Source organism: Eutrigla gurnardus (assembly GCF_963514095.1).
Source record: "Eutrigla gurnardus genome assembly, chromosome: 23".
In the NCBI taxonomy this organism is placed as follows: domain Eukaryota; kingdom Metazoa; phylum Chordata; class Actinopteri; order Perciformes; family Triglidae; genus Eutrigla; species Eutrigla gurnardus.
In genome coordinates this window covers 15,204,701-15,218,081 of record NC_139934.1, presented here as the reverse complement: position 1 = coordinate 15,218,081, position 13,381 = coordinate 15,204,701, and the positions used below count along the sequence as shown (strand labels likewise).

Below are 13,381 nucleotides of genomic sequence, written 5' to 3'. Positions count from 1 at the left end.
AGGTCAATCCCAACTCAACCCTCAAAACAAAAGTCCTCCTGGCCTGAACTGCCCCCCTGACCCACCCCAAGGTCAAAAAGAAAGAAATAAGCACGAATAAAACAGATCAGTGTGGCTAATTACACTTTTATTTTCAGTAATAACTAACATGTTGAACTTCAACGTTCATTTTGTCGTTGATTGAAAAGGAAGAGGTGGAACATCAAGTGATGCTGAACATCTGGTTGTATAAACAGTCATGTAATTCTGACGTTAAGTGGATGAACATGAGGTTTTATATTAAACTGTGTGAGAGAGAAGGTTTTAACTTGATTATCATTAATTAACTGGAATGAAAATTCATGTCTTGAAATTCCTTAACATCTGTATATGGCTGGCCTGGCCTATACTACTGTGTGTGTTTTGTGTGTGTGTGTGTGTGTGTGTGTGTGTGTGTGTGTGTGTGTGTGTGTGTGTGTGTGTGTGTGTGTGTGTGTGTGCGTGTAGAGAGAGAGAGAGTGGATTGGGAAGGGGGGGGGGGGGGGGGGGCGGTGGGGGGAGTGGCCCCCTTGGCTTTACATCCCTGCACTGCTCTACCAGTTGCTTATCACCATAAGAACCCTGTTTCAATAAAAAAAAATGTTTATTTAAGATTCTGTGTGGTGTTTTTAATCATAATTTAAAAAATAATAATAATTAGGCTAGTTAAAAAATATATTATTATCAGTAATTTTTTTTAAAATGACTAGACATTTCAGGCGACCCCATTTGAATTCCAGGCGGCCCCACTTGGGGCCTCGACCCCAAGGTTGAGAAACACTTGGTTTTACATCCCTGCACTGCTCTGCAGTTGCTTATCACCCTGTTTCAATAATTCCCAACCACAAACCAATGAAATAGTGTTAAATTGGGATATGTTTGGGTATAGTAAATGTAATTAATTGTTGACAGATGTAAATTAGTTGTTAGATATTTTGTATCGGCCTATTCATGTTCCTACGTGTGTGTCATAGACCCTGTCCCCTGGCCTGTGATTGGTTCAGTAGCCTAGTAGTTGTGATTGTTTGGTCGCTGTCATGGTGATGAAGCCGGCTAGTTAAGAAAGTAAACACTGAAAAGTACGTCTCCGTTTCTCCGTTTGATTGTCCTGTGTACCTGGCTGAGCATCAAGAAGACATACCACCACAACGAACCCGAAATTCACAGAAGAATCTTTTATTTTAAATCACATCAAACAGTCGCACCAATCAATTGTAAAGTGTCTGCATGGAGCGGACCTGCTGACAGAATGTGAACAACCGGTTTCTGGAATGTGTTTGAAGTATGGGCCGTTCCATGGAACCTGGGTTAGACGGAAAAAAGTCGGTCACTTCCAAAAAGGTCAAATGAGATCATTTTACAAGCTGGATCAACATCCGGGAATCTCTCTGCCAATGTGCCCGAGGAGACCTCGTCAGAGATAATGTCTAATCCCGCGCTGTTTTTAAACACATATTTAGAAAACGGCCCATCCAGTTTGCTTCTGTGCGTGCGCGCAATCACGCGCGCGAGGGCCAAGCCTGCACCAAAAAAGGAAACGCTCCACGCCCATTCCAGCAAATGTCGGAGCCTTCCGTTGTAGAGGCTGGAAACGAAAGCTGGGGAGAGCATTGACCGTCGGTTTTCCTCTTTAAACGCAGTGACAGCCGAGCGGACCGCGGACGTTAGCGGGTTGTTGAAGAGGACGAAGGAACGACAGCGACAAGATGAGTATCTGCCTGTCTCAACGTTTGGACTTGTTCGTTTTAAGCTGCCTCTTCCTAACTGTGGAATCCCACCGAGGTAAGAATGTCCACGACCTATATATGTTTATATATATATAAATAAATAAACAGGACCATGTGGGAACTCTTCTCTTTGAGCAGCAGTTTGTCCGGCTGCATTCCTAAACATGCCCATGTGGATAAATAAATAGCTCCCTGAAGAGAAGAGACATTTTACCGAATTACACTGAATAGGCTGGGTTTGAGAGGCACACTGAAATCAAATGTTTTCAGATTTCTGTGTTTTTTCCCCCGAGGTGAAGTCTTACCACCACAAAATGTGTCCCTCCGGTGGATTAATGATTTTGAACCAGAGTTGTCCTGGACACCACCGCCACATTCAATGGAAAACTGCAAATATGTAGTGTCCACCGGGGAAATAGGGGAGACCAGTTACACAACATCTGTGAGTATGCATTTATCTCTATTTAGTCAAATGCAAGAACTTTACATGCATTTCATTAAAGGTTTGAGGAATGCAACTCCATGAACACCATTTACATCTTATTTAGTGGATATGTGCACCAAAGTATTAGCTAGAAACGAAGCCGCTGTGGAATAATCTCAGTGCACTGTGCACACATTTCTACACTGTTACCCAGAAACTAGCATCATCTCTAATTTTGCACAGACCACCACCATGTTAAAAGCATGACACTGTTTTTTATGTTATAATATATACAACTAAAAAAAAAAAAAAGTTTCATTATTATTAAAGCCTCTCTGACATTTCTGACTTTGGCAAATTGTAGTTTTAGTATAGACTAGTGGTCGACCGATATTTAGAGAGCAGGGCAGCCAATGGCCGATCTATAATGCCGATTTCATGTTTTTGTTATCATGTTTTACGTTGCATCTCATCTGTGGACGTGATAAATAAAGAACCTTGAAATAATAATTAATAATCAATAATAACAAATGGGACAAAAAATTGCTAAAGGGGGCGGGACCCACCGACGCTATTACAGATCAGTGGCGGGACCTCACTTCAGGCTCGGTGTGAGCGGAACTGGACCGGTCCTTTTCTAACAAAAATGGCGTCCGCTCCGCTCGTGCGCGCTGCCGGCTCCTGTGAGAGCCGGCCCCGTGACAGCCGACCCTGCTCCGCAAGCCGATTGGTGCGCCCCGCGAGCTGAGCCGTGCGCTCCGCTGGGGTAGGACCTGATATGGAAATTTTGTACTTCTTGATGAGAGATATCTGAACTGAAGACTTACACATGAGAAGGTTTGGTAAATGTGTCCTGTAGCCTGTGGCCATTTGTGTGTGTTTTGCAACCCATGTGTGTTTTGCGACATGGGTGTGGTTTATGACCCAGGTGGGGTTTGCGACCCATGCAAGGTTTAGATAAACATCGGAGTTTACAACTTCCATCCCTGTGAACTGAGTGAAAACACACCCACAAGAAGATGGATAAATATCATGTTCGTCTCACAGCACTTGGAGTCTACACTTAGTAACAGACCAGCATGTTGCTCTGTGAATTCTCCTCTTGATCAAGATTAAATCCCTGTTTGGACCTTGAGCTGACTCCGATCTCCTTCCTCCAGTTCTATACCAACGGGTAATTATTTTAACAGGACCTCACATCAGACTCACTTCAGCGGGAGTGTTTATCCAGTGTTTATGTAGCATTTCATGAGAAGTGTGGCTACCAAAAAGATGATCAATATTCAACTAGCGTCGTGCGGAGCGGACTCTCCATTTACTACAATACTACAAGACGGCTGGCGGGACCGCAGCTCGCGGGGCCGGCGGCGAGCGGAGCGTTGTGCGACGTCTCTGCAAGGCTGCAGATGTTTTGATGATTTTTGTTTATCAGCCTCGTGAGCGCATTCATTGGCCGATGCTGATCATCTCAAAATAAAACGGCCCGATAAATTGTCCGATCGATAAATCGGTCGACCGCTAGTATAGACCCTCTTCACAACAACAATTTTCAGGTCATTGCAGGGTAGACAGCTGTAATGATAAACTTATTATAATAAAATTTACAATGGTTATAATGGTAGAAATAGTACTATGTACAAGTACAAGTCGAACATACATTTGTTAAAAGTTGTTATGGTGATATGTGGTAATTCACCCTTCCTAAGTCCCGCCCCATTTCTCTGTGTGCTGCAGGCGGCAACCTCCGGAAAAGTAAAGCCAAGCTGAGGTTCCTTAAACTTGCATTCTCTCTGCTGGCCATCAGGGGGCGACTCCTCTGGTTGTTGGACGTTTATGAGAAAATGACCTTTACTTCTCACTAGATAACCTCATCAAACATAGCAAACATGAGTTTATCATCTCAATCTCTAGTTTCAAGTCTTCTTCCAAACAGCATGATGTTCACTTGGTGTTTTTCTCTGTTTCTCTATTCTTCAGGACCTCGAAAGCTCACCTTGGAAGGGTGCCCTTGTGATAGGCAGAGGATTTCTGCGAATGACTGTTAAAACTTTCTGTAACGAAACCAGTTTTAGTGATGAAGTTTCCCCCCCTGAGCTGGAAAGTCCTTACCCAGGTAGCTTATTCTGCTCAACATTAACTGGAATCAACACCTGGTTTCATTCCCACAAATTAATGCTACCGAGTAGAAAAAGAAATGTGCGTTTTGAATCACGTGGACTAAATGGACATCTTTGTTTCTCTTTGTTTCATTTCCTCCCAGAGCTGGTGAGGGATTTGAGCTGCTACGTCTATGCTGCCGACAGGAGTAGGTGTGATTGGCGCCCAGCCAGTCATGCCCTAGATGTCAGGTTCTTTTATTGGTATGTGTATTCACATTATTATTATTTTTACATATAGCACTAAATGACATGACATTGAGGAGCAGTGGTGTACATCAAAATGTCACAATTTGCGTGAGTAAGCTGTATTGCATCATTTTCTGATAGCATTTTTCTGGTTTCGTCACTTCCCAATTAGGAGGAATAAGATGAGTTTCCTCTTGTTTCGTGGCTCAGCTTTTTGTCGGTCCTGAGCCCCGTACTACGAAGCGAGTTAGTTAACCAAACTGACACTATCGTTTAGATATCCGGGTTAATGAACCCTAACAAACCCGCTAAGTGGGTAAGTCAAACCAGGGTTTTCTCAGATTCTCAAAACATGGGTTTCTGGCAGCAGAACGGCATATTGTGCAACTGGAATGTAAGACAGATATGAAGTAAAAGTAAAACACACATCCAGGCTAATCGGGTGAATGACCTCCTGTGGCGTTCTGTAGTGCATCTTGGGAGGATAAGAGCTGTCACTACTCCTCAGACTGTCCAGCCTGTCATAGAGCGGATGGGAGGAGCTGGGGGGATGGGAGGATGCCCCAGCATGTGACAGCATACAGGAGAGCATCTTCAGCATTGTCCTGCAGGTGTTGAACGACCTCAGTCTCCTCAGGAAACAGTGGCGGCTTTGGCCCTTCCTGCAGAGTGCCTCAGAGTTCTTGGCCCAGTCCTCCATCGTGGCCAAGTTGACCCCCGAATGGTTACAGGGGTCATCGGTGCCTTCTTTCTCCTCAGGTCAACAACCAGCTCCTTTGTCTTGGTCACACTGAGTTACAGGTTGTCCCACCACAATACTCGGCCCCCTCACCCTTGATGATACATCCCACTAATGCAGAGTCATCAGGAGGTGGCAGTGACTCTGTCTGCTAGTTGAAGTCTGTGGTGTAGACGATGAAAAGGAAGGGAAGGAGGGCAGTTCCCTGCTGTGTTACTGACCATCCTGCCTGACTGTAACTGCAACATTCCAGGAAACGGGGGGGGGCAGTGCTGTCAGCTTCTCACCCAGAATAGTTGGCCTGTATTATAAAGTTAAAGGAGTCATCACCAGGAAATCGCAATTTCTCTTGTTAAAACATGCATATCTGTGTTTGACCTCAGTTGAAACTTGCCTGAAAGGCTGGAGTTTGAAAGTGGCGCCGTTTTTTCGCTTCTGCTCTTTTTCCGAACAGGAATAGCACACAAGGGTGTGCATTCCTAAAGCACGAGATTTTGATTCTGCGCCTACGGTGACGTCACCGTGGAGGCTACTTGCATAAGCCCACCCCTCTTTCACCACCCAACCCCCCCCCCGTCCGCTACCTGACGTCCTGCTGTAAACGTGTCTCTTCAACCGTCTCTGGCTCTTCACTCTCCGGTTCGGGTTCCGACTCTGGTTCGTACATAAATGCCTGAATTCCGTAAGGTTCGTCATTTAGTGTGTGCGCCATGACAGGGGGCTGTTTATGTTTTGGAGTCTGCATGCAGGCAAGCCCCCCCGGCTCTGTCCTTCCTGCGGCGAATCAACGCGCGCCTCATTACATATTATACAATGCACATCCGGACCAGTCAAAACCTCGCGCGTAATCTCGCGTGATAAAATCGCGGTACGAAAAAGGGTCAGAACAAGCTCAATGTTTGATTAAAATTTTTTTTTTTTTTTCTAATAAGTTTTACGAATTGGTCCAAAGCGATCCAAGGGGGGCTGGATACGTATAAAACCAGGTTATGACTCCTTTAAAACAAGAAGTTGAACCCCATATCCTGCGTCCTAGTGGCGGGAGGTGTTTGAGTTTAGGCATGGTTGGTTGACCACCACTCATTTCCTTATTTTGGAAGAGGCTCTTCTTTGTTATTGAACAAACATTTTTCAATATTCCAATTTCATTATGAAGGTACATGTGGGATTTGTTTTTCATGGTAACTAGTTCTGTGTTATGTGGTAGGGAACTGGTTCTCAGGCTTCTTCCCTTTTAGCTTAAATAAACAGAATCCAGAACACATAATTGTCCACCACGATGGGAATCTTCTGCTTGTATCGCCACAATGCTGCCCCCCGGCCCCCGGCCTCCTGAAGGACTTTCAACCGGGGGCGAGTGTTGCGCGTTCTCGTCAGATAAACCTAAAAATGTGTTACGTAACCTCATGTTTTGCCTTAATCCCAAACAGGTTTGCAAGGCATCAATTCACATGCATCAAATCCACTGATCTTTCGTTGTATGCATGTAGTATTCAGCACGTGTGCCTGATTTTCCAAGCATTAAAAAGAAAAGTAGCCCATACTTTCTGGGTAATTCTAATATTAAAATAATTGAAGATATTTGTTTTGCATTCAAAGGTGCATGCAGGATAGCGTATAAAGTTACACCACCTGTCATGTAAAGCCATTCTATACTTTTGGAAACCAGTTTTTTTTATATTTGATAAGTGAGCTTTAGAGGTGCTGGTAGGTAGATTTTGTTATCGCTATACAGAGCCAGGCTAGCTGTTTCCCCTTGTTTTCAGTCTTTATGCTAAGCTAAGCTTACCTGCTGCTTGTAGCTTCACATTGAACAGACAAACAAATCCTCCCCAAAAATTCCTTTAACGTTGTTAAACTGTATTTAAGTAACATAATATGTACATTTGAATTGTTTCATTCACTGACAGGACTTTCAGGAATATTGTGCTCACGTGTTTCCTTCTATCTTTCCAAGGCTAGAGAAAAACGATTTCTCTAGATCTATTGACGATCCGACTGTACCCGACATAAAACAGTGCTCACAGTACCATTACAATGGAAGCATCAGGACCGGCTGTGACCTGCAGGGGGGCATTAAGGACAAGCTCTACATGTCGTTCAAAGGGACGGTGAACGACACGCTGGCCAGGAACACCTTTGACAACGACCTGAACATCGGTTGGTATGCAGCACGTGGACTCACCAGTATTCAGCTCGTATTTAGTATTGCTGAAACGTTATGATGAAATACGTCACACTTCCTCATTCAGTCCGACTTCGGAGAGAAGTTGCTCTCTGTCCGTTCTCCGAAGTGTTGTCGCAATCACCGCAGTGTCTGTGTGTGTCATTGTGTTCCTTATTAAACCGAATAGTGTAGTGCAGCCTATAGTGGCATCTATAAAGCTACTTTGTAATGATGTATAATGCTAAGCCATTATAATAATAATTGGTGACACATTCATATATTTATAGAACATATTTGAATTCTATATTGGCATTTCAACATTTAACAAATAGGAATATTTATATTTGCTTTTTATAGGTTGTATTTATGCTAATGTGTATTTTTGGATATTTTAACATTTTTGGAAGAAAAGTTTGGGATCAAAGCCTACGACTTTGGATAACACACAGCTGGTGTCTGAGCGGGACTTTCCCTTCGTTGTGTTGCAATATGTGGTGATGTATATGACTGGATTGTGGTTACTAAAGCTCTCCAACGTCTGTCTCCATGCAGTGCGGCCTCCTCCCCTTAGCTGGAATGTCGCTAAAACTGGGCAGAAATACTTCATTAGCTGGACTCCTCCTGACATCGCAGTTCGTTGGGTGTATATATTGAATTACACCGAGTGTATGGAAACAAAGGTAAGAGACACAACAGTACAAGAATTACATGTTTGTCTCCAATGTCTTGAAATGAAAGCTGTCTTGTTTCATCTGTTTATCTTCGATAACAATCCAATGCACGCAAATAATAGCTGTGATTATTTGCATCTTTGAAGCAACTGAATAACCTATTGTAGTTCTCGCACTGAAATGCTTTATTTCGAAACCATCTATATCAATTTGTATAGTTTGAATCCCCTCTTACTAAATTTCCACAAGTTTACTTAAATCTACTACAAGGATCTTAAGCTTGTCTTGGTATTGGGAGTCCCTGTGACCAAAAGCGGTGGTGTTTCAGAGCACCAGATTCCCTTTAGAAAACCTCTCGTTTTACTGCAGCGGGGTCCCCACGCAGTCCTGGTCCTGGTCCTCCCGTGCCTCCCCTGCCTCCAGCGGTACGGTCTGGGCCTCCAGCAGCATGCTGGCACTGTTGACACCGATGTCCCAGACTAAAATATGATGGTTCCCTAGAGATGAAACTTCCTGACTTTGATGAGCCCCTGAATTTGACTTTCCCACCACCAGCAGGATTCCTTGTTTGGCTTGTAGTAAACACATAACCATGGTCCCCAGAGGATGAACCCTACCGAGTCTTCTGACTTTTCGTCCAACTCCTCCATGAAGTTGACAATTCGATTTTTTATTGAAATGTCTTGACAACCATTGCGAGACTTGTAATGCAATTTGATATACATTCATGATCCCCTCAGGATGAACTTAATCAATATGTTGATCCCCTGACTTTTCATCAGGTCAAAATTTGAATTATTCATATACTTTTCCAAATTGCCAATACTTGCAAAACAGGTATAAAAAAAAAAAAGGTAAATCAAGTTTTTGAAGTGACATTGCTTGACATTTCCTGGGAAAAAGTCAAAATACAAAAATGAATGTAGATGTTTCTTAAAGTAATATATCAAAGCCTTAACTTAAGTTTCATCTTCAACATTTAACTGCAGTGGTAACATTCACAACAAGGTATGCAGCTGCTTCAAAGACTCTTATTATTTTAACTATACGTCACTCAGATATTCCACAGAATTCATGAACAATGCTGGAATAATTAGCCAACTAATTAATTAGTTGTGTTGCAATTGTGCCTTTATTTTCTCCAGACCCTTGACGCTAAAGATAAAACATCAATAGAGTTTGAAGCGGTCCCTCACTGTGCGTACTGTATGATGATTAAAGCCAAGGTTGAGTACAGTGAAGGATCAGAGACACCATGGAGCCAAAAGCTGTGCTTTGGTATGTTCATCGTCTCCAGCCGTTTAAAACCAATGTGTAGGATTTGAAAATGACTCACTCTTTGCTTCTATCTAGTGGTTGTGTTAAGAATTACACCAGCAGACAAACACTTTCTATTGTTCTGATGTCACAGGATTTAACTACGTACATTAACTCAGCTATTGTAAATAAATGCACATTTTAGATATCAATCTAACAGTAAGTGAAACCTGAGCTTAAACAATTGGTTGACTTTCTTTTACATTGATATTTGTTGGTTTATTAGTGTGTTTGTAAAGGTTTTTACATTCTCTGCTGGATTTGAATCGTGAAGCTGACTGAAGCTCATTTTGTTGCTGGTTTCTTTGCATGCAGATGCAGATGCAGATCCTCATGGGTTGCTGTATGTTGCCGTTACCATCGCATTGGTGCTAGGTGGCCTGACAGCCCTGTTCTTTGTGTGTTGCAGGAAGTATGTAAAGTCCAATTTTTGCTTTTGCTCCTATTGATTGAAGATTTTTGCATGCCTCTGATATTTAACTCTCTCTGTACAGCAATAAGGAAAAGATTTTCCCCAAAGTACCAGAACCTGTGGACCTCATCAGTGATATTTCTGAAAACAACAATAAGGTGATTTTTTTTAAATATTAAGGGGGTTACAAATAATTAAAGTTATAGTTTGACATTTTTGGGAAACATGAAGCTACGATCAGCAGCCGGTTAGCTCAGCCGTCAAACCATAACATTTTCTAGACACATTGTGGTTTTGTGCCGGACACAGTAACATCCTATGGTCAACCTCACGATCTCAACAAGGTTCCAGGAAGTCCCTGCACCCGCCAAGAAATAGTGCTACACCCCTCATGAGTAACATCAATAAAAGACATTACCATGAAACTTCCCCAGTTTATAACTTTCATTAACATAATCTTGTATTTATTTATTACAAATGTTCTGAACATGTAAAACAATGCAACTAATACAAGTATATGTACAAAATAAAATACAAGTATTTTATAACAAGTTTTCTGAAAATGTATGTGTAAATGTGCAAATAAGGCATTATGTAATAGTATTGGTGCATTTAGGAGAAATCTCCAGTATGTAGTATGTTTTACACCTAATGGTGTATTCTGGATGTTTTCATTGCACTAGTCTGAAAGAGGACGTGTTATGGAAGTAAAACAGTGTTTCCACCTGTAGGTGTGTCACCTTAACAAGAAAGCAATAAAGGCAGTCAGAGGACCAAATAACAAGAGTATATGATATATGTAATGGTAGCAACACCATCAAATTCAGCCTCTGTTTTCTTTGCCTTTGTCTCAGAACAATCTCCTCAGCCTGTACATCCTGACAGCCGAAGAAGAAACCTGTAAAATCACTCTGGTGGAAGATCCCTTCATCAACAAGCTGGACTTCTGACACATCAGCTCCAAACCTGAATCTACAAAGTTGTGCTGGCTCAGCAAAAAGCCAACGGGGACTTGTAAGCTGAGGAGATTAATTCAGAGTAATGCACTTAAATACATGATCACTGAAGATCCTTATCAGCCCAAAATATGCAACCATTACCATCAGTATTCTAATCTAGGATTCTATAATCGCCGTGATTATGTTTATCATGGACTTGTGCTGAACAAGTCGCCGACTCCTATGAAGACCACAGACTATAAAGTTGACCCTGAGAGGGCTGAAGGCTTGGAGGCTGAACCTGCAAGTGTCCTCTGAAAACCACGTAGTGCCCAGGATTCACCGCCCTGCTGTTACTGAGGCCTTAGTTGCTGTGTAAACATGCCTGCTCCTTACGGGAGTAGCTGTAGGTTGAATCCTGCTGAGCTATTTAAACTCGCTGGTCGTGCTGGGCCTGAGCTGGTCTGTGATTTAGCCCAAGTTCTGCTCTGAAGGACCGTACCAGTGTTACTACACGTCATTGTCCATCGACAACACCCGCCAGTCACCTTACAAACCTCCACCATGTTTACCAAAAGTTAGTTTACCTTTCCTCCAACTGTTAGAGAATGTGCCTGAAAATGTTTTTCAAGATGCACCTCGTCGTTACAAACCCTGCTTTTAGCTCAAAATGTTCCAAATTCAGTTCTGGTAAGGAACTATTTTTCCAGGCGTAACACTTGTCTCTGTTGGGATTGACAAGGAAGTCAACAATTGGCTGGAAGTTAGACCATGAATGAATGATTTTCATACTGGGACATGTAGGGAAGTTGTTATATGAACAGGATCTTCTTCTCTACACTGAACTGTGGATCGTAAACCAAACCGAGCGCATCTCAAACAAGCTTATCTCACCACTTCCTGGTTACAAAGTCCAATCAGAGCCAGCCAGAGGGAGGCTGAGCTCTACGGAAGTAAACACTGCAGACGAGGTGTGTTGAAGACTCTCTGCTCTGGAGAGAAGTCAGAACTAGTCAAGTTCCCTTAACTTCTCCAATGGAGTCCTTTATTTCTGCTCCTGGAGCAGCTCTCACATGTTTGTAGAGCTGAAACTCATTTAAATGGTATTACATGTGCAAACTTATATTGAATGCATAATATTTGATTCTCGTCTTAGAATGTTTAGGATTCTAGAAATCTCTTTATGGACCAGAAGCATCAAAAGCTGAAGCTTCCAGTTACTGTAACCTTCACCAACATGTCTCCTGATGAGCAGTGTGTAATGAGTGAGCCACTCCTGTAGGCAATATCCATGTATGTTGTACAGTTTTAAACAGTAGCAAAGGTTGAATGTTTTAATGGTGCTCACAGACTGGCTAATGCTGGCTGCCACTTTTAAATGCTTTATAATGTGTTATTTTCTGCTTCATTTGATGAGTTAATGAATATTTTCATATCTGCTCCTACAGTCCACCTCTTTCTGTGGGGATTTTCTAGTTATGGTTACAAGTAGAGTAGCTCATTCTGTCAGGTAGGGAATATCCATCAGAATGGACTATTGTTATAAATAGAGTAGTGCATGCTGATAGGAATATCAGAATGGACTACCTCTATTAATGTAGTAGTCCCTCAACTTGCAAAGGGGCCCATGATTATAGCATGACTACACAGAAGTTTCAGTTCTATCTTTTAAAGTCAGAGTGAATTTCTTCAGTAAATCTACAGCCAGATAAGGGAAGTTTCAAAATTGTGTTGAAATTCCTTCATGCTGCAATTTTTCCGTGACATCTTCAAAAGCAGTTGAGCAACTGCATTTCTGAAAAAAAGAAAGGATAGAAAAAAGATGCTGATGCAACAGGTAGAGTTTCCACTTTCTCCTCCTGGTTAAACCACCCCAGTTGATTGACGGGTAGAATCCCCCCCCCCCCTCCTGGTTAAATGATACCCTGCATTCAGTGATTGGCACCAGGTGATGCCTTTTAAAGGTAGTTGTGAGCAGCCAGCAGCAGGCTATGCTCTCTCTGCAGGGACGCTGCATTTAGGGGTACGAAGGTATGTAATGATGTCCTGTCCGTCATGACCGTCACTAGGGTTTAAAGACGGGAGAAGCATCTCACTTTACAACGACACAACAACCAGTGAAGAAGTCCAGCTAGTAACAAGTTCAAAGCAACACACATTGTCTTCTTCCATCTCTTCTGTTGAACAAGAGTTACTGTCATGTTAACGCTTAGACACATTAAATCTTAAAGTGATAGCGTATCTAATTCCTCTCCATTAGAGAAGCTGCAGGTCTATGAATGGACTTTAATTACACCAGTTACTGTCCTGTAGGTTCAATCAGAGTGTGATTCTGTCATAAAGTATACAGTAGAATAAACCAAGACTGGGTTTAAAGGTCACAGTGAAATCTGACAACATCAATATGAACTTATTCCAGCAAAATGAGGATAGTGTCTGTAAAAAAACAAATAGGCTTTACAGAAATGCTTCTTTCAAAAGTATATTCTTTCTACTGACTTTGATGCTATAATCCTAAAACTCTATGTATACCGTTTCATCAGTATGAGATTATTCTGAAAAAAAAATCTATATATTTGGAGGGGGGCCTGGGGAACAATTTAGAGTAGCTCCAGCCCTAAAA

At 42.3% G+C, this 13,381-nt stretch overlaps 1 protein-coding gene across 3 annotated transcripts; it reads left to right on the top strand.

The window, feature by feature from the left end:
• Nucleotides 1-1,430: 1,430 nt before the first annotated feature.
• Nucleotides 1,431-12,207, top strand: LOC311008780 (uncharacterized protein). Of its 3 annotated transcripts, none has more exons than XM_084002667.1 (10): nt 1,431-1,800; nt 2,016-2,187; nt 4,147-4,282; nt 4,430-4,529; nt 7,211-7,413; nt 7,973-8,100; nt 9,237-9,369; nt 9,724-9,820; nt 9,903-9,978; nt 10,675-12,207. In XM_084002667.1, exons 2-10 carry the CDS (start codon nt 2,125-2,127, stop codon nt 10,768-10,770), a joined length of 1,032 nt encoding a protein of 343 aa, XP_083858793.1. In that variant the 5' UTR covers nt 1,431-1,800; nt 2,016-2,124; the 3' UTR covers nt 10,771-12,207. The 3 variants fall into 3 exon arrangements, with proteins under 3 accessions (XP_083858793.1, XP_083858794.1, XP_083858792.1); XM_084002668.1 differs by having other exon boundaries at nt 3,904-4,282; XM_084002666.1 differs by having other exon boundaries at nt 1,432-1,800; nt 2,039-2,187.
• The last annotated feature ends 1,174 nt before the right edge of the window (nt 12,208-13,381 follow it).